The sequence below is a fragment of the Falco cherrug genome, chromosome 5, assembly GCF_023634085.1.
Source record: "Falco cherrug isolate bFalChe1 chromosome 5, bFalChe1.pri, whole genome shotgun sequence".
NCBI classification, from domain to species: Eukaryota; Metazoa; Chordata; class Aves; order Falconiformes; family Falconidae; genus Falco; species Falco cherrug.
This window is the reverse complement of record NC_073701.1, coordinates 37453018-37477920: the sequence shown is the minus strand read 5'-3', so window position 1 is coordinate 37477920 and position 24903 is coordinate 37453018. Positions and strand designations below refer to the sequence as shown.

General features: G+C 39.8%; 1 protein-coding gene across 1 annotated transcript in view; it reads right to left on the bottom strand.

The window, feature by feature from the left end:
- PLBD1 (phospholipase B domain containing 1) overlaps positions 1 to 24903 on the bottom strand; it is a 39242-nt gene that overhangs the window by 7284 nt on the left and 7055 nt on the right. The window contains exons 2-6 of the mRNA XM_055711569.1: positions 23082 to 23301; positions 16528 to 16611; positions 14494 to 14632; positions 8161 to 8325; positions 6823 to 6967 (exon numbers count right to left, since the gene is read on the bottom strand). Of these exons, the coding sequence (XP_055567544.1) occupies positions 6823 to 6967; positions 8161 to 8325; positions 14494 to 14632; positions 16528 to 16611; positions 23082 to 23301 (753 nt within the window). The remainder of the gene's footprint in view (positions 1 to 6822; positions 6968 to 8160; positions 8326 to 14493; positions 14633 to 16527; positions 16612 to 23081; positions 23302 to 24903) is intronic.

Below are 24903 nucleotides of genomic sequence, written 5' to 3'. Positions count from 1 at the left end.
AAGCATCTCCGAGAAATGGGCACCTCTTAAATCATAAACCACATCCTGTATATAAGAGAAAGTTTTACCTACTCCTCTTTCTGACATGTTGTCATTTGGGGGGTTTATGCCTATCAGCCCTGCAAACGCAACACAACAGTGGATCTCTGGGCATGATTCCCTTCCAGGTCACATGCCAACAGAAGTACTAGGTCCAATTGCAGATCCCACGCCAGGAGGTGCTATACAGAGCTGCAAAGGTCAGCTATAACGCCACGGATAGCACAGTGACTACTTACAAAGCAGAAATAACTTGACTTTGAGATTCCCCAGCAGATACAGGGCTGCCAGGTTGGGAAACGTCTCTTCTTAATGAGTTTTTAACAGTATCATTCTTGAAAGAGTACAAAATGCCAAAATGCAGCACGACAGTCTAATAGTTGACTTCCACTATGGTATCTTCTACAGCAAGCTTTATTAATGCACTCCACAAACGAACTAAGGTCAGCAACCTGTAACAGCCAGAAAGACAACTCAGCTCTATCTCCTGTTCATGGGCTTTCATCAAAAGGCAAACATCACTTTTGCTTGAAGGAGGTCTAAGGGCTCCATTTCAGCAAGATTTCTTTAAAGTCTCAAGATCTCAAATCAGAATCAATCCAGGAAAATACACTTTGTGGTTAGCTGTTTTCTAAAAATATGTCAATATAAAACAGGCAGAGCACCCTGCCATTTTGTTGTTCCTAGAATTTTATTCTTGGAGACAGAAAAAAAAATGTCAGTAAGTTATGTGTATCAACAGCACAGTTCTCTCTCCAATAAGTAAAGACAAGAAAAGAAACACTCTAAACCTGGCTCTGTCAGTCTATTTTATACAAAGACATGGGATACTCCAGCACTAAACAGTTGTGTAACAAGTCAAGTGCTTGCCCAAACTTCAACAATTGTGATTCCAATTGAATGCCAATTCCCACATGGGTGCCAATGCCAAGTGCCCTACTTCAAGATAAATCTAATAGTTTTTTCTTCTTTTTCAATCAACAGCCAAGATAAAACAGAAAAACTCAACTCAAAGCAAGTGTCAACACAACAAATGACGCTAAATTAACTGAAGTTTAAACTTTGTAATTCAAATAAATTGCAAAGCTCAGCTAAGCTGAAAAAAAGCTGATTTCCTTCTGGGCCTTAGTATTTACCAAGTTTTATTCTAAGATGTTTTATAATACAGTGTGTCCTTCATGATTCTCCACATCATTACTAGCCTAATTGTTCCAAGGCAAGATATACCATTTTAACTTAAGGCATAAACACCCATGAAACAAAGGGAAGTTAAAACACATACAACAGTTTATCCACAGCAAAGACATCCACAAAAATAAAACCTGGGTGAAGCCTAGATATTTGATGTCCTCTTGTGTCACTCCTGTCTTTTTAAGTATGCATGAGAATCTGTTGTAATTGAAAATGCTCTTTATGTCAACCGTTATCTTACTGTACAGTTCATCTACTTTTTTCTGTAAACCCATCTCCTGTTTTTACCAGCAACTATCAGTCTTTTTTTAATTCCCTCCAATGAGCCTGACTCTTCCTACATAGAAACAAACAAAAGCACTTCTGATGGCATCTTCTGGGTCTGAGCCATTTAGATTCAGTTTCCAATCACCACTGGAAAACTGATGTTTCCAGAGTATGGAGTTTCATTCATCATGACAATATTAATTTGGCAAGCAAAACAAAATGTTTTTGAAATCCGAGCCACACTGTTCTGCAGAGTCAACACACCAAAGAGTATGTGGAGGGGTAACATGGTCCTGGCAGCTATTGTTCCTGAAGAGGTAGGCTGCTGTTTTCTGAACCATCTGAGATGGCATCTGCCTTTTTGGTGCTTTAAAAGGCCATTGTGCTCATTCAAGTACAGAAAGGGTCAGTATTACAGACTGGAAGTCAGAGCCATGAGGTCTAGCCATCACCTCACAGAGATTAATGTAGCTCCTGGCTGAGATGCTCCATGCTCCTGGGCTATAAACACACTTGACAATGGCAATGGACACGTCTTCTCTGGATTAGTTTTCTTAATCCTATCAGCAGCTGCTTCTCAGTCAAGACTGAACTTGACCAACCATCTTCCTTCCACTTGCAGGCCTCTCCTAGGCTCTAAGAAATAGCACATCCTACGCTATAGCTCTGGCCTCTCATATTCAGACACTTTCCCCTGCTTCCCTCCAGGTTTTAGACAGATATAGGAGGGAGCAGGGAAGCAATAAATGGTCTGGCAATACCTCCTGAACAAGCTGGTCCTCTGAATATAAGGGCTACTGCCCTTTCGGTATTTTGTTCCTCCTAGCTCTTGCTCAAACTGCAGGGAAGAATAACCCTGCACTAACACCAGACTACTTCAAACCAAGAGATATGTTACTTCTCTCTCCTGCCTTAGCAACACATATATAGCCATCCATCAAGACAACCCGTGCCATCTTGTTCCCATGTCACAGCCTGTATCAATCAAGCAACATCCCGACAGCAGACCAGACGAGCAAAGGTGCCAGTGAAGATCTTCTCAACTGTTTTGCTTTAACAGCTAAAAACAGAGTAACATATGACACCACTATATAGATACCACTGTATATACATTTATGTCAAAGTATTCTCTTAAGGGAAGGTTGATGGCTCAGCAAGGGCACAAGATGTCTAAACTCCTGAATTACCAAACTCTGATTTAGTATTTAGCCATATGTTAAAGAAATCTGTGCACAAAGTTTAGGCCAAGCTGACTCTCTAAAGTGATGAATGCAGGGACTTCTAATCAAGGGAGTCAGCTTTGGGAAGGACAGGGACAAAGAACAGATGGTGAAAAGAACAACATTATCTTAAGTTATGCAGAAAGAAGCTTCCAAGTGAGGAAGTTCTGTCACCAAGAGGAGACAGGTTGATAAAGTATTACAATTCACAGAAAGCTGGTTGAAAGTAGGACAAAGGTAATTGCTGCAGTGGAAGACAGCAACCTCTGGCTCAAATAGCCCTCATGAAAGAAGGCAAGCCCCTGCTTGGGGAGCACATGTAGTGAGTAAAAAAATTCAGCAGTTCTATCTGAGGATGTGCACTAGTTTGCACTAGAAACAAGAAACTTGTAACCAATCCTATATGTGAATGAGTATGTAATACACTATGAATGTGCAAATACTCTGCTGTATATAATGCGTACCCTTGAGTAACTTGGGGAGCACACTCCAAGGAAACATTCCCCCATGCTCCCAGCACTGTACTAAAGAATGTCTGCCTTCTAAAACTTCAAATCAAGTCTTAGAGGGTTTTTCTCCATGACCAATTTTATGGTATCACATACTTAATGAGGCTGGTTCAGCCCAGAGAAAGTAGGTCACTACCCAAAGCAGAGTGCTTGGGCCCAAACGGTAGATTCCCTTTCTTAAATGGAGTTAAAACTAACTGTTGAAGATTTATGTCCATTTGGATGGACCTCTTGAAGAGCTGCAATCTCTCTGCTGTCCAAGGAAAACGGCAAGTTTCGTCAATTAGTTGGGCTCATTTCCTTGAATGCCTCAAAGTGGCAGCGTAAAGCAGTGACTGCACATGTGGCAGGGGGGTTGCAGGGAGCTTTCTCTCTGATCTGTTACCGGATACTTAATGCAAAACACAGCACCTACCTTGTCACCACGTTTCTTCCCCCTCCAAATGAGTATAGCTTCACTCAACATTTGTGAGCAACTGTAACGTGTCTGTACAATTTATCTCTGCTGTGCACAGATTCACTAACCACATTAAGTATTTATGTCCAGAACTTGAACAAGACACTGAAGTCAAGGGTGCCCATGCATTCAGCTCAGAGACATTCCTCCTTTCCAGAGGTTGACAGACCTGTCCTACATGCAGCTCTGCACAGATGCTTTCAACAGAAGAAGCAGCTAAGACGATGAGCAGATTTCTAGTGAGGATTAGGATTAGCATGGAAATAAAGCAGCCAGTGGCTAAATCAGTCTGCAAAAGCAGAGATTACTACTCCGTTCATTTCCACTTGGCTGTGCCTCTGCAGCACTACTGTTGCTCTGAAAGGGAGAAAGCAGCAAAAAGACATGCTGTAACAGTGGACGTTTAAGCATCCTGGCAGGAATGTAGGGAACTGCTGGGGAAGCCAGGATGGACTCTGCAATTCCTGCCTGTCCTCCAGCCTGCTCAGTCACAGCAGAAGCAAGGAAGCGCAAGGCCCTCTAGCTGTATCATAATGCACACACTGACATGCATCATGGTTAGTGAATAGTCTTAGATACTCTAAACTGAGTCAGAACAAAAATTAATTTTTTGCAGTGTTGTAGCCAGTCTTTTCAAATTCAGTAAATAAACAATCTGGACAATTTTACTCTTATAACCCCAGGAGAAGTCAGGGAGCTGGCACATTCCTTCTCAGAAGGCAAATGACTCCTTGAAGCTTTTCCGACACAGCTTTTGGATGGTAGAGGAGTTTTACTTCGTAACCAGTAAGCTGGATGACAGGAACCTTTGAATTACTCAAGTTAAGTGTCCCTGAAGGCCCGGAAGGACATCTGTCTTTCAATGCTTTTTGCTTCTTCCAAAAGGCAATACTTCTGAATAGTAACATGATCCTAAAGCACATGGGACAGCTTACTAGCTTAGACCCTAAGAACCAGTAGAACAGCTATCAGGATGGAGAATATGAGTGGGAACTTGCATGCAGGGAGAAGTTACAACTACCAAGTTGAACCATGGCCAGGACCTGCAGATTCCATGGTCAGATGGCCTGAAATTATAAGGCTTCATATCATCACAACACAGAGCAGAGGAATTTGGCAGTTTCCTGCTTCTTGTGCAGTGTCCCTAGATCATTACCCGGCCAGTGTTTTAGAGCTTATTCACCCCCTAGAAAACTGCAAGTTTGTAAACTACACCCACCACAGATAATGCAATTTGCTGTAGTCAATAGATCGTGCTTGTCTAGTTCTTGTGATAGCATCCTGTGTGTCTCAGATTTCACTGCAGCCATGGCAAATGTTTTGCAACATTTCTCACTCAGTTTTGTTGGTAGAAGTATGCATTACCACATCACTCTGACAGAGTCTACCTCACACAAGTAAGCTTTAAAAGAAGTCATCTCTGCAGAACTCGGTCTCAGGGAAGCACACTGGGATTTTGTACACTAGTGAAGAGACCCCAACCATTTCAGCATAATAGTAGCTAATTTTCAGGTATCCTGCCATACAGCAATGCTTTACCTGCCTCATCAAAACAGAAGACTTTTACTTCATTTTATACAAAGAATCCACAAAAGGAACAACCCAGAGACATCACCACAGACACCCACTAAAAGTAAAATAAGAAGTGATCTGCATGGCTAATCCTGATCACCACTTTTGAATCCACAGCAGAGTGCAGCATGCAACACTTGCTAAACAGAGCCACATTCTCCTGAAGGGTAGTGCTATCCTCAACAGTATTTCTGCTGAGAGAGAAGAGGTCCAGAACACACAGTATTTCTGCTGAGAGAGAAGAGGTCCAGAACACACAGTATTTCTGCTGAGAGAGAAGAGGTCCAGAACAACCTTCCATACATTCAGATGATGAACAGGCCAGACAGAAAACTTGGGCTTTCTACCAGGTTACACAGGCTTGGCAAAATTCCTTGCAACAAGCAAGTGGAATTTCTCCAAGGGAACTGAAGATAACCCAAGCTCTTAAAAGCCTTTATAGCTAACAGGCATTCACCAGAATACCTCTACTTGTCCCTCAGAGCAAAAATCTCACGTTGTCAGAACATGTTGCATTCCTGAGGGTCACTGAGGGCAAGAACCCTACAGAAAGAAAGACTTGCTTTCAATGTGAAATCAATGTTTTTCAAAACACTGTTTCCCAGTCAGTCTCAGGAGTCCCTGCCGTGAAGCACCCTTGCCTTTGTAGTAAGGCAAGCACAGTAATTCAACAAAGCACATTTTGAGATCATTAACCAACAACATTTCATCAGAATGAGAGAGTTAAGAAGTTTATGAAGATTCTTGAGTGCTTGGGTATTTTTGAATTTGAAATTCCATCTTTAAAAACTTATGCAATGTTGACTCACTCTTAAATGATCTTAGATTTGCTTTGGTTTTTCACGTTAACATTTCTTGGTGCTACTCTAGCAGAAGTATATATTTTATCACTGAAACATTAACTTCTGGAGTTTTCTAACATTCTTCCAGGAAACTTGAGAATATTATATGCTGCCTAATATTCCTATGAGAGATTTTAAATATTCTGGCTGGCTATATTACTAACACATGAAATAAGCATTAAAAAATACTCCCTTCTGCAACAGCTTAAAGAAAAGCTAGAAGAGGGAGATTGGGCGGGGGGGGGGGGCAGGCGGAACAACCGAAAAAGAACTGAAGGTTTGCTAACCCAACACCAAAGAAGTCAATACAATTGACAATCCCATTACAACATGAGTCATGCCATGGTGGTAAACAGAAATGTTTAAAACTTATTAGCAAACCTGCAAATGCTATAGACAGGATGAGAAGTTCAACAGTTGAGATGACTGCAGACTACATAAGCAGAATTCAAAGTAGCATGTTTGTGCCAGAGGTAGAATATTTAACTAGTACTATTCAGAGCATTGAAGGTGATTAATCAACAACAAAAGACAACAACAATATCATGTTCAAGCCAGAAAATTGAAGACAGCATTTGGTCCTCTTGGTGGCTGAAAATTTTAAGGTAGATTGAAGCCAGTGCTTGTTGAGGTATCATCCTTTTTATAGAAAAGACATCTGCAAGACAGTAAGATGATTCACACCATCTTGGATATCTACATTGTTTTGTTTTTCTTGACTTTACCTGGGTAACTGCTGAATGAGACACGGCTGGTTCTAGTGTCTGGATCAATTATATTGAAGTTCCAATGCTTGTATATTCTCAGTGTGGCTGCATATGTGAACCAGCTGGAATGGGCAAAATATATATTCTCATATCCAGGTAGAACCTGGAAAAGAGAAGCAGAAAGATTAATAATTTCAGACCCTACTATACACTGCATGTTTTGTACTTGATAGAAACTGGGAGAACAACTTGTTTTAAGTAGTTTGATTAATTGCATTGTTCAGGAAGGAGCAGATTCTTGTGCTTTTAATTGTGTACTTAACAATGAATTTCTGAAACCTCTGGAAATAATTCTTGCACACATGCTGTTTTCAAGTAATTGGTTGTTATTTTTCAAAATGAAACAGCTTAGGATTTTTGGGGACACCTCCATCACATGGTATATTTTGTTTTCATTTCTTACTGAATACTTGTATTTACACATTCAGATTAGCTCTGCAAACACATCTGACATATCTTAAAACGTGCTGTTTCTGTGAAAATGCCTCCGCCTGACTTTGAAGTATGGAAGCAAATGCAAGTAAATTCAATTTGAAAAGGTAAATATATATATACTGATAGTACATCTTTTCAAAGTATTTCCCTGGTTCTAAGATTTGTTGTTAGCTCAGAAAACTCTTGCTGTAGGCAAATGCTTAAATGAATGCTTCTCAATTTAAGGTGAATATTGTTGCTTTGGGATGCATGAAGTCTCCATACGCCGACTAGATCAATAACTTTATCTTAAAAATTTAATTGCCACTATGATGTATCAGACACTTATCTTAAAAGCATTTTTTTTCTGTCATTACTCCCACTGGAAAGTTGTTCCACAGTATCATTGCTAACACTTAGAAAGCATCATCCACTTGCACCCATTTGTTCTCATGCTAGCACCGTCCTTTAGTTCAAGTATTCCTCTTCCCTTCCTCCCTGCTTATTTGCCCAGCGTATTTGTAGACATTCACAACACCCCCTTTCAGACTTCACTTGGCTAGGTGAAACAAGTTACCCTTCCTCTCTGTGGTAGTTCCCCATTCCCTAGCAATTCCAGTGCCTTATCATTGCCAAACCCTTTGGTTTTGTTTTGGTTTATTTTTTTCCCCTGCCCTTGAGCATGTGTGAGCAAAACTGAACCCAAAATCCTATAGAAGCATAAGTGACAACTGCATAAAAGCACCTTGATTAACATGAGGTTTTTTATGCATACACAATATAAACAATGAAGACTCCAGAAATGCAGACTCGTGACACTGCAAATCAACAGTCATAGTTGATAGTCATAGTCATAGAAGAGATGACGTTCTCGGTGCTTACCTTGATGAGTGCAGAGCAGTGACCCATATCCCACTGATATTTCCCATGGCTTCCTGGTTCCACGTTGCATTGTCCACTCCGTGCTGAATACTCAAATAATGCAGGAATGAGGTCCAAAAGGTCTCCAACTGCATTCAGAAACTGGACATCAAAGACACTCAGTGGCTGAGGAAAGGGAGAAAAAGAGAAACCATAAAAAGCACTTTCAGACAGAGGAGCATCAAGACAGCCTCAGCTGTTAAGATTTTTTTTATTTTGCTCTCAAAAGAAGCTCTTGCATGGTCTATGAAATGCCTGCTCACGAGGCCCAGATGTTCAAACTCAGTGTAGCATTAAGCACCTAGGTATATTTGAGGGTCTGAACCTTGCAGCAGCATTACCAATGCTAACATTTCTGAGGAAAAAAAAATAAATGCTAGCTGTAACTTATGAAACTTCTGTGTCTTTGCAACCAGTATACCTATCAGTCTGCTGTTACTGTTAAGCTGGGGTAATAATAGGATTTGATTTTTTCAAAGGCATCTAGATAAACAAAGAAAGAGCCTTACATTAACAAACACGCTTTGGAGTTTTTGGATTTTTATAAAGACTCTAATTTAAGGCATCCTCAGGACTGAGGAGGCTGAGAAAACAAATGAGGGAAGCAAGATATGTTAACAATACTAATCAGGTATGGAACAAGCTAAAGAAAGGGTCAGTCAAAAGGCACTACACCATGTGCTTTCAGAAACCCCTTATGGCTGGAACTAGCTAGGGTTAGCTACACACAGCTCACTGTGCAACATGCTTTTCAGAACCTGGTCTTAGTTTGCCTCTTCAAAAGCAGTAAGAGCTTAACAGTGGTCTAACCTCAACCTCCAAAGACCCTGCTTGTGCTGTGCCTTTACTTAGGGCAAGGCTTACTGAAAAGAAGTCAGAACACACATCGCTGTAGGGCTATGAATAGTAATTTTAGAACGGGGCATAATTATGTAGCAAAGAAACACATTACTTGCAATATAAATCACTGTTATTAAACCATGTAGCTGATCCCTCTACAAACCCCAATAAAGGGGAGACAAGGACATGGAAAAAATAAACAGCAACAAATCCATTTACTTTTTATTCAGAAGACTGAATTGTGTGTTATCCATCTGCTGTTTTGGCAGAGAAAATAATGAACAGGAAAACCCAAAATAATGTAAACTCTTGTCCATATATCCCAGGGGAAGGAATTAAACCTTCCCACAATGCTTACCAAGACAAGTGAGAGAAATAAGCCATCCTCACAACTAAAATCATGCGTCACAGAAGACCCTAACAGCGGCTATAGTTTGAGGAAGAAATCCAAAGCAAATTTTCATATATGTTACATTGCTTTAGCTCATTGTGGTTTTGCTGCAAGTAACCAAACAGGGAGCAAAGGCCACAACTGACAGAGATCAAGAGATGTCTCTTTTGATAGTGTTAAGCCACTCAGTGGTATGAATCATTTCCAAACCAGCCCAAACAACTGCTGTCTCTTTAGAATTTATACAGAGAGACTTGGCACTGTCTCAGTGCAATTTTTCCCCATCCAGCTGCACTTAAAGATCTGCAAGCCCACCACATGATGAGAAGTTGTTTTCCAATGTCCAATTTACACAGGCATTACTGTACAGTACACCAGGAGGGTAGCAAACAGGATTGTATATGAGAATGCTTGGCCTGCCCCAAGACATTGTAATTGTACTTGACATCCATTTGCTATCACTCCATATTCTGCTCTCTAAAATCTGCCTTCATTGCAACATCTACAGGTAGCTACAGATACTGCTGCAGCATCACTTGGAATAGCCTGTATATTTTTTAAAAGTTTCACATTTCTCTGCTACCTTACAGTCATTTCAAGTCAAAAATTCAGTAACCACTAGGCAGTCCATTCAAGCTAGAACAAAGGTGCCAAGCAAGGAAGCCATCAGAACTGAAGGTGGCCAGACAGCAAAAGGAAGGACCCACTCAAAGAAAGAAGGAAAGGTTTTCTAAATTCCCAGGGCTCCACTGGGTGAGGTTTGGCTGCCAGCTCCCAAAGCCAGTCAAAATATCAGAGAAGTAAAAGAGGAACTAGACTATTAAACACCTGGTACAGTTCTGTTTTCATTCCTCTTTTGAGGGGCAAGCAGATTTTGTTCCAGTTTATTTCCAAGAATTCACTCCTCTGCTTGGATAAACCTGGCTTTGTGTTTAAGATTGTCTGATACTCAGTGACATCACACAAGCACAGTGCACAGAGCTTCTCTGGAGTCTCAGTAGAACAATGCATGCAAACAGAAGACTTTTGGGAATCTGCAATGCAGGCCAAATCTGGGAATTTCAGGACTGGCCTGAGACATCTGTCACAAGGTAGAGCACCCCAGTTTGGGAACAACTACAGCTGATTTCCAGGATATATGGAGAAATCTTCTCTATGAGGAGTTAATCAGGGTCCACTAGCAAGAATTAGACACAAAAAGAAGTATGCATCATAACAAGTGCATAATATAGGGCATATTACAATCTTCAGTAATCACCTTCTCCTATCTCACACAGCAATGTCAGGAAAACTCCTTGTATGCATGGTTTGCATCCTGAGGAAAAGTGAATGAATGAGTTAAATTGACAAGCAGAGAGGTGGTATATCCACTACAAGACAAAAAGTCCTTTTGTTAGAATGTGAGGCTCCTTTAGGGTACCATCCTGAAGAGAAAAAAAATCAAACTGAATGAGTTACATCAGCTGTAAGGAGAAATAAACTTAGAAAAGGTACAGCAGATAGGAAAGAACCAACCTTCAAAGCTCATCTACATGGGAGATTAAAATAGACAAGTTACTCTGTAACCACTGTTTTCCAGCAACTCCCCCATGCATGAGTATTCTCAATACAAAATGAGGAAGTACAAGTAGAGGGCTGTCCTAGAATCATTGTAGTATTTAAAACTCTGACACCTCCTTATTCAAGGGTAATTTCCCTGTGTAGACAAGCCCAAGATTAATCACAGCGTTGGTAGAGCATTAGGCAGATGAAAAGGCTTAATGTTCTTTGAGTGCCCCTCCTTCAGAAGTTGTCTTGACAAAAGGGTTGGGTTTGTTTACTGGTTATAAAATGTTGCTAAACCAGATGGAATAATGTCACACTTTAACATGAAAATGTATTCAGATTTTGACATAATTCTTAATGATACCTGTAAATATCAGATTCGAAATACACATATTTACAATACAGATTGCCTTCATGCAGTCTTAAATGGAAGCACCTACCTAAAATAGCCCTGATGGAAACCAGACTCTATGCAATTAAAAAGAAGTTTAAAACAGTACACTACAAAACATTTGCTTCATACATATAAGGAACAAAAAAATATGTGCTAGTACTACTATCAATCAAGCAGCTCAGAGTCCAAACCAAATTTTCTTCCTGTAGTAAGGCTCAGTTATTTGTGGCAGACACAATGGTTTTACCATTTCAAGTGAAGTAGACTGAAGTTTAGGGGAGAAAAGAAATAATGGAACATTTCAGAGTGACCTGTGTGCACATAACTCGACTCTCATTTAAGCACTATATGGATTTGGCATAGCTTTCAACTACCATGCGTTGTACAGGACAATGGGAAGTTACATCTTTTCATTTGTCTTCCACGAGAAGTGCCTATCAACTAATCCACCAGAAACAAGAAAATACAAATGCTGCAATCCACACACAAGAGATTCTCAGTATTTCTAATGTTCGTTACCAGCATGAATCCGAACTACTGCATCACTAGAGATCAAAAAATAGGACTATCATCACGGGGAACAAGTTTAAGATAATACACATATAGACAGGATTCTTTTTTCAATGAAAGTAAAGTAGTATCTACCAAAGGAAAGAGGGAAGAAGAGACTCTCAAAGCACTAAGGAAAATACGCAATAGGAATGAGATTTCCTTTTAAAACCATGCAGAATTTGGTGTGGAGGTTTGTAGTAACAACTTTAGTTACTTCTTTTTCTTTTTTTTTTTTTTGTAAGATGAGAAATGAGTAACAGAAATAATAAGTACTTGTTACTGTAGTTGTTGCCCAAAGAAAGATCAAAAACATTGGATTAATTGAACCAAAGCATATTACTTAGAAATAAGAAAAATTCACCCAATAGATGGGGGGGGTATTTGCCAAACATTCCGCTTACTAACAATCTAAGGTATTAAATAAAAGAACCTTTTTAACATTCTTATAACATATACTGCAAGAGCAAAGTTGAAAACAGCCTCTTTGCAGGGCTGATGTTCTTTAATCATAAGGAATAAGGAAGATACTGCTGGCCTTCTTCAAGAGTTTTTTTGTTTGTTAGTTTAGTTTGGCTTTTTAAGTGCCAACAGTTTATAGAAGCTGGGGTGATTCTCAGATAAATGGATGTGTCAAAATTAGAATAGTAGTCAGCAACACTGCATCTGCACCTGTTTTTATTGTCTGTGTAAGCTTGGAGCAACAATCTTCAAGCTTTTTATTTCCTTAAGAGGATCCTAACAGCAGCAGACATATTCAAATAGCGCTGTTGTAGCCTAATCTCCCAAAAGTATTTGAAAAGTAGCATTGTATGCAACAAAGGTAACTGCCTGTACTTTCGCAGAGTTGTCAGGTACCATTTTGACGCCAAGGAAAACCTAACACCCAGGTGCAAGAGCAGCTGTCCAAACTGTGCTCAAAGGCAAGAGACTGATGTTAACTTCCTGGCTCTGGCAAACAGATGGAACTGCAGCACCATCTCAAGTGAGAAATACATACACAGGGAACATTCTTGCTTGGATAAAGAGATATGGATCTCAACACAGGTGATAATGCCCAAAGCTAAAAATATGAATGATATAGGAAGGAATCAAAATAAATCCTACCAGCTGCTCCAGCCACATTTGTGAAAAGAAATAATAAACATATCCACTGCACATAGTTCAAGAATAGAGGGAACATACTTCAGACAGAACCACATGCCTGAACTTTCACTAAATGCACCATTTTTATATAGGCATGCTGATGAGATCTCTGAGAAGAAGATAAAAATTACTCAGTCACTTCAGAGGTAAGTGCTTTCCAGTATCAAATAGTTAAATAAGTAGCAGGGAATACATATTGCAGGTAGGACATGCCTACTATAAAGAAATAGCTCAGACACAAACTAGCACTTTCCACTTCTCCCATCAGAATCTAAAGGACTCTGAAGCAGCCAAGAATGTAAATGAGCTTTGCATGGCTCTTCAGATACAGGTGTTATGAGAGAGAATTAATGAATAAGTTTCCTAGAGACACAAGGTTTCTTGGTATCTTCCCTAAAACTCAGACCCATCAGGATGGGGTTTTTTTTCCATGATTGTGAATACTTTAGCCTGAGCTGGTTCCCCATTCATGAAAGCCCCAGAGTAAGTTCTGCACAAGAAAGATGAGCATTTTACTAAAACCCAATTGTTTATAATTTAGGACTCCCACCTCCCCTAAAAATTCTTGATATTATTAATTCAAGACAAAAAGGGTCAACTACAGTTACTCAAGTCTTCCCTCTTACATTGAGGGGACCTATTAGACATTAGACTCAAGAACAGCATTCTAATCACCACAGCTCTACTGAACTAAAGGAGCTCTGCTATTTCACACAAGCTGATGATCCAGAGCACAATTCTAATTGAATTTAAAAAAAAAAAAAACAACAATGAACACCACAACAAAAAAACACAATTAGGAACAAAAAAAACCCCACACACCACCCAAAACCAGCCCCACCGCCCAAAAAACTACCCCATTTGGCCTGTCACAGCATTGACCGTTTATTTTGTAATGGGAGACTTAGAAGGAGAACAGGAGAAGACATTTAGCAGTGTAAAATATTCCAAAATGAGAGGCTTTTTAAGCTTTGAAATCAGATACTTGGAAAATAAGAACAAAGGCTTCAATACACTCCCTACATGCTGATCCATGCTATTGCAGCTAGTCTTTATATCTAGAGGGTCACTTGCTCAGTAACAGTTGTAAAGTGAGGACAGCAAGCACTTTTAGCAGTGTCTGTCTTCCAACATTTCACACATGGATGCAAAAGCCTCCCACAAACTAAACAGCACATGAACGCACAGCGTTCCAAGTCCAGTGCAAAGGATCTCTGGTGACATAACTTGAGTGCTCAGTCACATTAGATACGCTGAACAGCCACTGACATTTTTGTAGAATGGCATGCAGAATGAGTACTTGCCACTAACTATGCTTTTTCTTTTTTTTTTTTTTTTTTTTTTTTCCAAAATAGTAGATTCCCTTCTCCCATCTTTGTCGTCTGACATCCCACCCCAAGCTACTGAAAAAGAGATTCAGTAATCTTACTGGTTTTTTGTGTAGTTTAGCCCACTCGAGGGCTCCCATGTACAGACCATCCAACTGTGCAATAATATAGCCAGCATGCCTCCAAAATGGGTCATCCTTATTATTTCTGATTTGTTGTCTTGTCCATTGATCTTGCTTCCTGCAGAGGAACAAACAGGTTGGGGGTTTCTTGTTTTTCTTTTAGAGTGTAATTGATAATGCAGGGAAGAGACAAATGTATTATAGCCCAGCTGATCCAACCTTCCTAGTGTTTTGAGGCAAACCATGCTCTGGCAATCCTGCAGGCATAGATGTTACACCCAAAGGATATAAGTGTTCAGATCCATGGAACATACCCTGCAGCAGTGTGCCTCTACCAGACTTCAGTATCAGAGAAGAATTTGTACTCCACCTCTGTGGGGGACTCTGCTATGTCAGATCTAGCATCCCCATATAGGCAGTAAAGGGAAACAAGCATCTGATAAGTCAGATCAACCATTCCCTTTTAAATGTCTATTTAAGGGTAAAATAGACTGGCCTTTGAAGAGCCTGTTTCTCTCTCCTAGGTACAAGCACAATGAAGGCTTTCTGCCAGTGGTGCTCAAACACTGCCTAAGAACCACTGCTATGCCTCTTGGTAAAATGTGGGAGGTGAAACGCAACCATCCTGTGTGCCAAATCCAATCAGTTACTAGCCAAATAACCCAGGTTTAGGGCATGAGGCAACACAAGCTGAATGGACCCTAGGGCAAGAACAGCCAACATTATAAGGAACAACCAGAGTTACCTCCTTTGCTGTGCACAAAGGGCCACAGAAGAACCACAGGTGTTAAAAAGTAAGTCAGGACTAGATTCCAGCCTCTTCCACCCTCCTGTATCTAACCATCCAGTGTTATGTACAGCAACAAGAAAAAGAGAATGAGCCTGGCTAGGAAGCAAACTCTTCCAGCAGTATAGGGGTGATAAAACCAGCCAGATTTAGCTTTCTGGAAGTAACAAGATGCAAGAAGTATGTCAGAGGGAATGGGGATATGATCAAAGCATACAGGACAACACAGCAGCCCCTATTGCAAAACTGCTATAAAGTACAGCAGCAATGTAGGAATCTAGGATATAGGCAACAGGAAAATTATTCAAGGCCATCTAGTACTGCCCCCCTCCATCCAACAGTGCATCTTGGGGGATACAGCTACTATGCTGAATCATTCTGGAAAAAAGCCCCATTGATGTGGTAGCTAACCCATTTTTCTCACAAGAAGGGCAGCAATGCTGAAAAATGATAGCAAAGGAATGCTAAGAATTTTTTTTCCCCTCTTCTTTTTGGGGGAAAGCCAAACCCAGTCAACCTTATATATGTGCACCAATAACAGAATTAGTCAGATATATAACCCCTTGTGGAAAATACAAGACAAGGGAAAGATGGAAGAATAGTCCCCAGAAATAACCGAAGTTTCACAGAAGTATTTGTAACAGAAGAAAACATAAATCTAAGGAGATTTAAATAACTGCTAATCACTTTCCCAGCACCTGGCCTGGTTCTTCTCCCACTTGTACTTTCCCACCAGTGTAGCTGCATTATTTGAGCGGAATTATTTTTATTTATACAGCTGAAGAGAAAACTGAATCAGGACTTTTGTGATTAGAACAGAATTTACAGCAGTGGTAGAATATACAAAGTGCTAACCTAACAGAGGAAAGAAAGAATACATAATGCTAAAAAGATTAAGGTGCCAGGAGACTGCACACTTCAGTGTAACATTCAAAATACCAGCTTTTTAGAAAAGGATTTTGACTAGAATGACCTTCAGAATTCATTGGTATTAACCCACACCCCTTTGTAGCAATGGTTTTAAACATTTCTTTGAAAGAATCAGCATTGGGGAAGGACATATGTATATTTAGAAATTTTTTTCATACTACTGGTATTCAAGTGGAGGGAAAGGAAGCATATATTTTCTTTAGCCCATAAGGAAGAAAATAAAAAATCCTCCAAAATTCTGTCATCCTCCAAACCCAAGCCTCAAATAATTTTTTTTCTAGTAACAAAATACATACGCCATAAAATTCTGAACTCCACTTCGAACAGTAGGATTCTTAATTAACTGTGGGTACATATTTGCAGCATGGTCATACATTTGCCTGAAAGAACAAGAGTAACAGAAGTTATTCTTTTGTGTCTTCCCTTCCTTTTTCTTACCAACCCGTTGATCAACAAGCACAAGGGATAAGCACCACAGTCCACAAAGTAAGCTTTTTCTAATCACAGAAATTACTTCAGTGCACAATAAACAGCAAATGTAACACAAGTTGATTGTTTAAATTGCTATACAATGGAAAGATATGCAAGAATGTGATTGAACTATGTCATAGAAAACTTCACATTCAGCAAATATTTGTAGGCCAGAAGCACCTTGAAAGTGTTAACACGTTAATTTAAAGCACAACAGAAATAGTTTACTGGACAGCTATTCCACTTGGAACCAAAAAAACCCACACAAGTAAGGAGAATATAATTTGCTGATTCAGTTGTGAGAGATAATTTCAGCCTGATACCTAGCAGGTTTTACTTACCATTAACCATTTTCCTTCCTTCCTGATTAGGCTAAATATTTCTAAAGTGAATATAAATTGATCCTACACGTTCCCACAGAAACTCCCTCTCAAGCCAGCTCTGAACCAATTCAGCTTTATGGACACCAAAATTATTGTGCGGGAGGTTTTTTGTTGAATTCAGTTAACTGTTTCATCTCCATTAACTAATAGGAACAAAAGTTGTAAGGGTTCTTTGAGTTTGTTGGTACTTTTGTTTAAGAGAAGTCCTTTACATTTCAAGATGGAATCAACGGCCAAAAATTGCTCGGGAGCCCAGAAGTTAAAATCACCCCTCCTTAGGTGAAACGTAATAGTCTTATTCAAGCCTAAACAAAGCTTCCAACATTTCTGAATTTGGGTCAAACTTAATCAACATTTTTTTGACCCACTGAATTTAAGAAGAAAGAAAAAAAAAAAAGACACAGAGAGGAGAAAAATATTTAGTTCTAGGTGGAAATCTGCAGGAAATTATTTTGTTGAGGTCTGGAGTTAACAGAACTACATCAGTCATCAGCAAAGTTAGCTCTTATCAAGTGCTGAAAGAAAACAGAACTAAGAAACAGATACCAGCCTCAAGGAAGGTACATGCCAGCAGGACAGAATTCCCTGTATTAAAACTCAGGAGGGCAGCTTCCTCTGAGAGGGATGCAGACAGGAGCTCTTCCCAGTTTTTCTCTGGGCATAATTAGAGAATAGACCAGAGATGACTGAATGGTTTGCTGATACTCACATTGACCCTCTCCCCTCTCTTTCTGTCCCTTCCCTGTTCCCAGCTATTTAAGTACTTGATAGCATGACCCTGCTTTCTTCTTAGCTCTGGTACCATTCTGACTACCAAATGTAATTGTCTGCATACATTCAGGCAAAACACTAACCCAGCAAAAAAAGTTAATTATTTTTCTGGCAGTTTGCAGCTTGAATTAGGTTGTTATGTAGACATATAAGCAACAGAGCTGGTGCAAAGAAGGCAGCTCTCTACTGTGTTCGCAGATGAACCGATGCATGGAAGGGCCTGATCAGTGCCAGGGCAGACATAGGCTGGAGAGACTGGATCTGTGGAGGGAGATGCTGGGGCAAGAGGGGGAGCATTTGCCAGCTTTGCACTGTTACACCTTTTATGAAACTGCAGCTACAGTTACCAGTTTTAGTTCTAGAGCTTCCCATCTCCCATGTAAGACAAGACTACATGCCATAATCATAACCCACTTCTTGAAGAGGACAAGAAAGTTGAAGAGACATAGAGATTTTATCCACCTCTGCTGTCACAGAGAATTTAGCAAATAAAAATCCCAAGTAGTTTTAGGAAGGAAATTATAGCATAACATACTCCATACTACAAGTCAGAGCTCTCATGGCACTAGGGAAGAGGAGCAAAAAGCAAGAGACAGTCTATCTGGCAGATGGTCTTTTAGGAATGAGAACCAGATGTAGAGGATAAAACCAGCCAAGAAACTAATCACTGCCTAGGCCAGGACAGATGATCAGGCTTCCAGGCTCTACTCTCTACATGTTGCACTCAAAAGGTCACGCAACACAAAGCAGATTTTACACCAGTAGTATCTTTAAGCTGTGTTCACTGATGCAGAGCCTGGGTTAGTTCAGAATCAGGGGACTGAAAACAGTTTAATGGCCTTCCTTCTTGTGTATGCTATCAGAGCACAGGCAATTCCTGGAACTGATTTTTCCGTTTTAAACACCCAAGGTTATTGAGAATTTTTCCCTTGCTCTGTGTAAATTTTTTGTTTTAACAAAGCTTCCATGTGCATGGCTTGCATGTTTTGTAAGGGTATTATCCTCTGAAGTAAACTGGATCATTATAGGAAGGTAAGTCTTTGCAACTTATCTAAGGCCAAATGCAAGGCAATTTACAAAGCTGGGCCAAGAACACTTAAGTCTCAAAACAGCAAAGCAGAACCCTGCTTCTTCAAATTAGGCAGGAAGATGACAGGACTCAAGTCAGCTGAGGTTATATCAGAAAAAAAGTAAAATTAATGTTGTTTCAAACTTAAATACTGCTCTTAGGCACCCAGCATGCCCCAATTGGCAGCAATTAAAAGTAATGTCATGGATTTGGACACACTCTGCCATTGCCCAAGTAAAGTAAGGCCTCATTAACAACACTTCTCTGTTGGTAATGGAGGAAGAGAATTCATACCCAAGAAAACCAGAACAAACATCTTTGGCTGGATGATAGGACTGGACCTTACAGACATGAAAGGCTGGGGATAAAAAAAAAATACCTGCCTCTCCAGCCACTACAGGCACTAATATTAGCTGTATCCAACCCCTAACTATGCGTTTTTAAACTAGACAGCTACTATCTGGATCAGATGCCAGCACTAGAAAGATGAATCATGCTCTAGAAAAGGCTTGTGTTTCTACCCTCACTGGTAAACAGGTCTGACTAGCTTAGCTATTGCTTTTTCTATCACAGACCTATACAACTAGAGCCAAGATTAATTCTTCCCCAGTAATCTGGGATTGGACAGTTCTAGTTTGTCTCATATTTTCATGTTTTGGCGTAGTTTTTTACAAATCCAGCTGTCTTACATTCTGCTTAGATTCCTGCTAAGGACAAAGCAAACACATGACAAAGAGAGATGGTCACTCTTTTGCTTACATGAGGAGACCTAGCTGTGTCTAGAAAACTATGCCCTAAGTGTAATACAAGAACTGAGCTAGCTGAGACTTTCTAAAGGTCTCCAAATTGCAGGTACTGTCAAGCTGGATAAGCTGGAGTTCCTGCTCACCAGACAGCATCTGCAGGAATACTTCAGCCTAGGATCAGGCATGCAACATATCCTTCCCATTAATGCATCACATCAGAGCTCCTCCTAGTAGGACTTCAGGGTTTCTGCAAAGAGCCACGCTGGGTCACTTCTGCTTTATGGAGTCATTACTACAAATGTACCAGCGAGACAGCTGGAGACCTTGGAGTTGTTCAGGCTACAGGTAGCAATGTGCTAGAGGGCATTTCAATTACTAGACGTACCCAATGTTTTCACATTGGAGGGCTGTGCCTAAGCCACCCAAGGCGGTGCTTATGCTGGGAAGTGACAGTCTTCACTCCAGTCGCTACATGGTTGCTGATGCAAATAAAGCCTTCCCCACAGTTAAACATATTGTTACACTTCCTCATTGTTAGCAAGTCCTTAAAAAGGATGGTTGCATAGCTACTGAGGACACCAGTGTGTGCAAAAGCAGGATGAGTGTTTAGAGACATCCTAAGTCCTGATGGTGCTAGAGAGCTTCCCTGAAGACAGGCTGAATGGGCCAGGCAGTCTGATGGGAACAGAGTTACAAACTGAGAAAGGCTGTTTCCCAGTTTTACTTCAGAAGACTTCTGTAACTGTCCCAAAGAAAGAACATCTACCTGCATGTTAATTAGGATTCTATGACTCTCTAGACAAGATAAAGAAGAGAAATGGAGCTCTGAAAGCAATCTTAACATCTGCAAACTTAGTGAGTTCTCACTGCTTCCACAGTTCAGGAAATTGCAAACAATGTGTAAGAGGATTCATTAGTTGCAGTGTGCTGAATAAAAAAACCACGAAGGTTATGCAGCTAAAAGCTGAAGTAATAGGTTCTCTGCCTTCTCAAGAGCCAAGGGAGTATATCACTAATTCATCTCCGCTCCTTAGCTGGAACATTTTCAATACATATTCTTAGCTTCAGGAAAAGCCCTCTTTATCCAAAATAGCTTTACAAGACCTAACAGAAAAAGCTTATATTCATAAACCCTTGTGAGAAATATGCTCCCAGTGTAGTTACAGATGTACAATGGGAAAAAGACACAGCCAAAAACCAAATTCAGACAATATGTATAATATTTGATAGTCATTTCAGTGATGGTAAGCATTTTCAGGTTTGGCTCTGCCAGAGGATTTCTCAGTGGATTTCCTCAGAAACAAAAGGCTTTGGCTAGTTCTGTTGTTGCATCTTAACCCACTCTCATACTCAGCTCCTTTGAAACAGTTGAATTTCCTACTTTGCTTAAAAGCTGAAGTCTCAAACCCTATTTTTCTACACTGATCAACCCTCAACTTCACATTCACAGACTTCAGGATCTCTGTTCATTACTCTTTCTGCTATATCCACTTCTCTACCAAGGGCCACTCAGTGCTGGAGCTGGTAGCCCTACAGTAACAACGGCTAGGGCTAGGAAACTGGAGAAGGCAAAAGCTTTGAGCAAAATAATTTTAGAAGTACCTTCACTTCTGTGACTCTTCACTTAACACCCATGGAAAAAACAAAGGGGAAATCTCCCTCCCCTAAACCTAAGCATAGACTAAAATATCAGATAAAATCCTTGCAGACTGTTTCACATCCAAACCATGTTTAAAGGAATGGGGATATACTGGTTTGTTTAAAAGCCAGGAAGACAAATCTAGAATGCATTTGGCTCTCTGTAGTATGACAAAGCTTAAACTTAACCACTTAGAAATGAGTACACCTAGGTAAAACCTTAGTGAAAAAAAAAAATCTGTTGAGTAATACCTAATTTTAACAATATTCTAACACTGGCAACCCCCAGAACCATATGTAGTTTACATAAACTGAATTAATAGCACATAACAGTAACCTCTTATGCCAAATAATCCAACAACATACATCCAGATCTCTCATGTACTTCATTGCCTTTCCTGTCTGGAATTCACGTTGTGCACTCAGAACTCTAGGATTCCTTTACTCTTTCCCTCAGAAGTGTTTTGTTATTGACAAATATTACAGTATTGAATTTCCTTTAGGCTCTCCAGAGACCTAGCTGCCCCTCCACAGTAAAGCCTACTAAAGAGTCACATTATCACGCCATATGATCAGAGAACTATCCAGAAATCTTAACTGATCTTAAAATGTCTTACTAATTAATATCATCTTGTCCAGCAGCCTTATCTGACAACTGTTCAACAGACAACCTTCCCTTGCTGGCCTGTTCAATGCAGCCTATAGGTATTTATTTTAGTGTTCCAGAAGCAAGCTGGTAAAGTCAAATTCATGTAATCATATCCATCGCAAGCATCTCCCAACTATTCCCCAGCCATGCATAAGAATTTGGGAATTTTTCTTTTCCTGTGACTAGTTCGATAAAGAAGAAGATGGAGATTGTTCAACAAGAAAACACATGTTACATTCTTAACTATATCACCAGCTGTATCCTACCAGTTAGTATGTCATAATGCCATTCTGTCTTCCAACTTAGTAAAGAAAAGAACAGGGTTTGGTTTTGGAGTTATTTTTTGTTGGTAGTTGTTTGATAGTTTTTTGGGTGGGGTTTTTTTTTTCCTTTTAGAAAAAAAGTGCTCTGGATTCATAACAATCACAAAATTCTGTCAGTTTTCATAGATCTGCAGTGTGAGAGAGATTCAGTCCCTCGTCTTCTCTTCAAAGGCTTTCAGGAATACATTGACCCTTCTAGACACACACCAGTCTGCCTTCAGGCCTATCAGTTGGTTTTTTAAAAAAAATTGTCCAAGACAGACTAAACTCTCCATGCTTTGAAGTTTTAGTAGCTGCTCCCCAGCAGTTTCTTGGCAGTGTTTGCTGAAAAAGGTCCTTAAGGAAGCCCTGCAAACCTTGGTAGCAACATTTCTCCCTGTTTGATCTGCTCTCAATTGTCTCATCTGTTGTTGGTCTGTCACCTAACTACAGACTGGGAAAATAACTACTCTTTCCACTACCCTTTTTATAATTATTTACAACATAGGGCTTATGCACTTCCTTACATATACACTATTCTGTGACTACATTACTTAATCAGTAATATAGATACAGTACTTCTCTGTCTCACCAAGGTGTTAGAAGAGCCTGCAGGATAAGAAGCAGAAGGCACATCTTGATTCCATAATGAAGTAGTTATACTTCATACTTGCTACTAATAAAAAGAACAGCATACAACTTCACAGCATGTGGTCACTTTAAATAGATGGGAATTAAGGGAAATGAAAAAACAAACAAACTCACAAGTACAGAAATCCACTAGAAGTGTCATAAGTTGTGTTACTTCCTGAAGTACTTACGGAGCTGTGAGATAGCCTTCCAAGAAGCCAGCTGCATACATGATATCTTCATTGCTTAAGGTCTGCCTGCCGTAGCCTGCTCTGATCTCCAGAACTCCCCAACCTGTTGTCAACATAGTGTTGTTGTAGAAACCATAGGCATCTCCACTCCTGTCCAGTATATTCTTGAGCTGAAGTGTTTTTTCAGCTCTATTCCAGTACACAGTTGCATAGTGGATTTCTATGGTGGAGAAAAGGGGCAACGGAAACAAACAAACATTAATAGGTATTTCCTATCCAATACTGAAATGTCAAGACAATATTTTGGCAATTTTAAAATTTGACAGCTCTCCATCAGGTTTAGTTCTTATGGAGAACAACACTTAATGTGTGGCATGACAGCTAACTGGAGCTTTACCAAGACAAAAAACTTACAGTTAATATTCTCATGGTACTCTTCTGGAAATTATCTACAACTCTTTCACTGTAGAATTCCAACATAGCTGAGACTTGACATAAAATTCCAGAAGTATTTCCTTATCTGGTCCATAAGAAAATCTATACAAATCTTACTGAAATTAACTTTAGAAAACAGCATGCCTTAGCAACTGCAAAGGATCATAAGCTACTTTTGACTTGGTTTTCCACCTAATGGTTCAAAAAGGCTGCAAAAGTTTCCTAAACTGTCTTTCTGGTCAATTAACCCTGGAAGTGGCATTACCCAACAGGAGCACCAGAACTCAGTGGATCACAGCCTTAAAGACAAAAGCACCACAGGTATGCAATCTTTTGTAAGACACACAATCCCCATCACCCAGCTGAAATAGAATTGATCCCAAGTACAAAATTAACAGAAAGGAAAGGCACTAGACTGCTCAGAGTTCTGCTTGGACTGCTGTTTAAGAAATGTTCTTAATTAATTGGGCTTTAATCCTGCTCAGCTGAAGAACAAAGAGCAAGATAAAATGCTTTACAAAAAAACCCCACTACACCTCAAATTCAACCTTCCCTAAAATGGGACCTGATTATATCAGATCTCTGTTCATGACTGATCAAATCATTACTACAGTATTACAAGTGAAAAGAGTTCAAAAATCTTGAGTCAAGAGTTCCCAGAATTATTTGAAACATTTTAAGGGATAAACTCAAACAGAACTACTGAGAAACCTGCAATGGTTTTATTCCCCTGACCCTTCTCCAGCGTGTGGCAACTAGTCCTGCCAGTTTAGAGCAATGAATTAGAATTTGGTTACTACTCCTTACATCAATTTGTTTTGTGTATCATGCCCATAACAGCTGCAAACTAGAAAGCTAGATCTAATTCTGGATGACCTTACACAACATACTTATTATGCATGCTATAATAATGGAACCATGTAAAGAGCAATATAATGCCAGCACAACACTTTATGGTCTTCAAAATGCTGTAAGTAAAATGTTTGTGATAAAGCAGCAAGTTTGATTTCAAATTAAGTACACACACTTTATTCAGTCCTCTAAAACATAACATAAATAAACTATTTTTATGAAGAGCCATGACATATTTGAATAAAAAAGAACATTTTCCAAGAACTAAACTCGTTCTCCAACTAATCACTTTCTGACAGAGCAGTTACTCAGTTGCTTTAAGCCAGTTTTCATCTATTTTACCAGACTGTTGAATAATCTGTGTCATTCAACAGCTGGAAAGCTGTTATTCTCCTAGAGTTCCAGCAAGAATAGCTAAAACTCTTTCTTAATGAGAATCATAGAGTGGCAGAGTTTGGAAAGGGACCTCTAGAGGTCATCTTGTCCAACACTGCTGCTAAAGCAGGGTAATCTACAGCCAGTTGCCCAGGTTTCA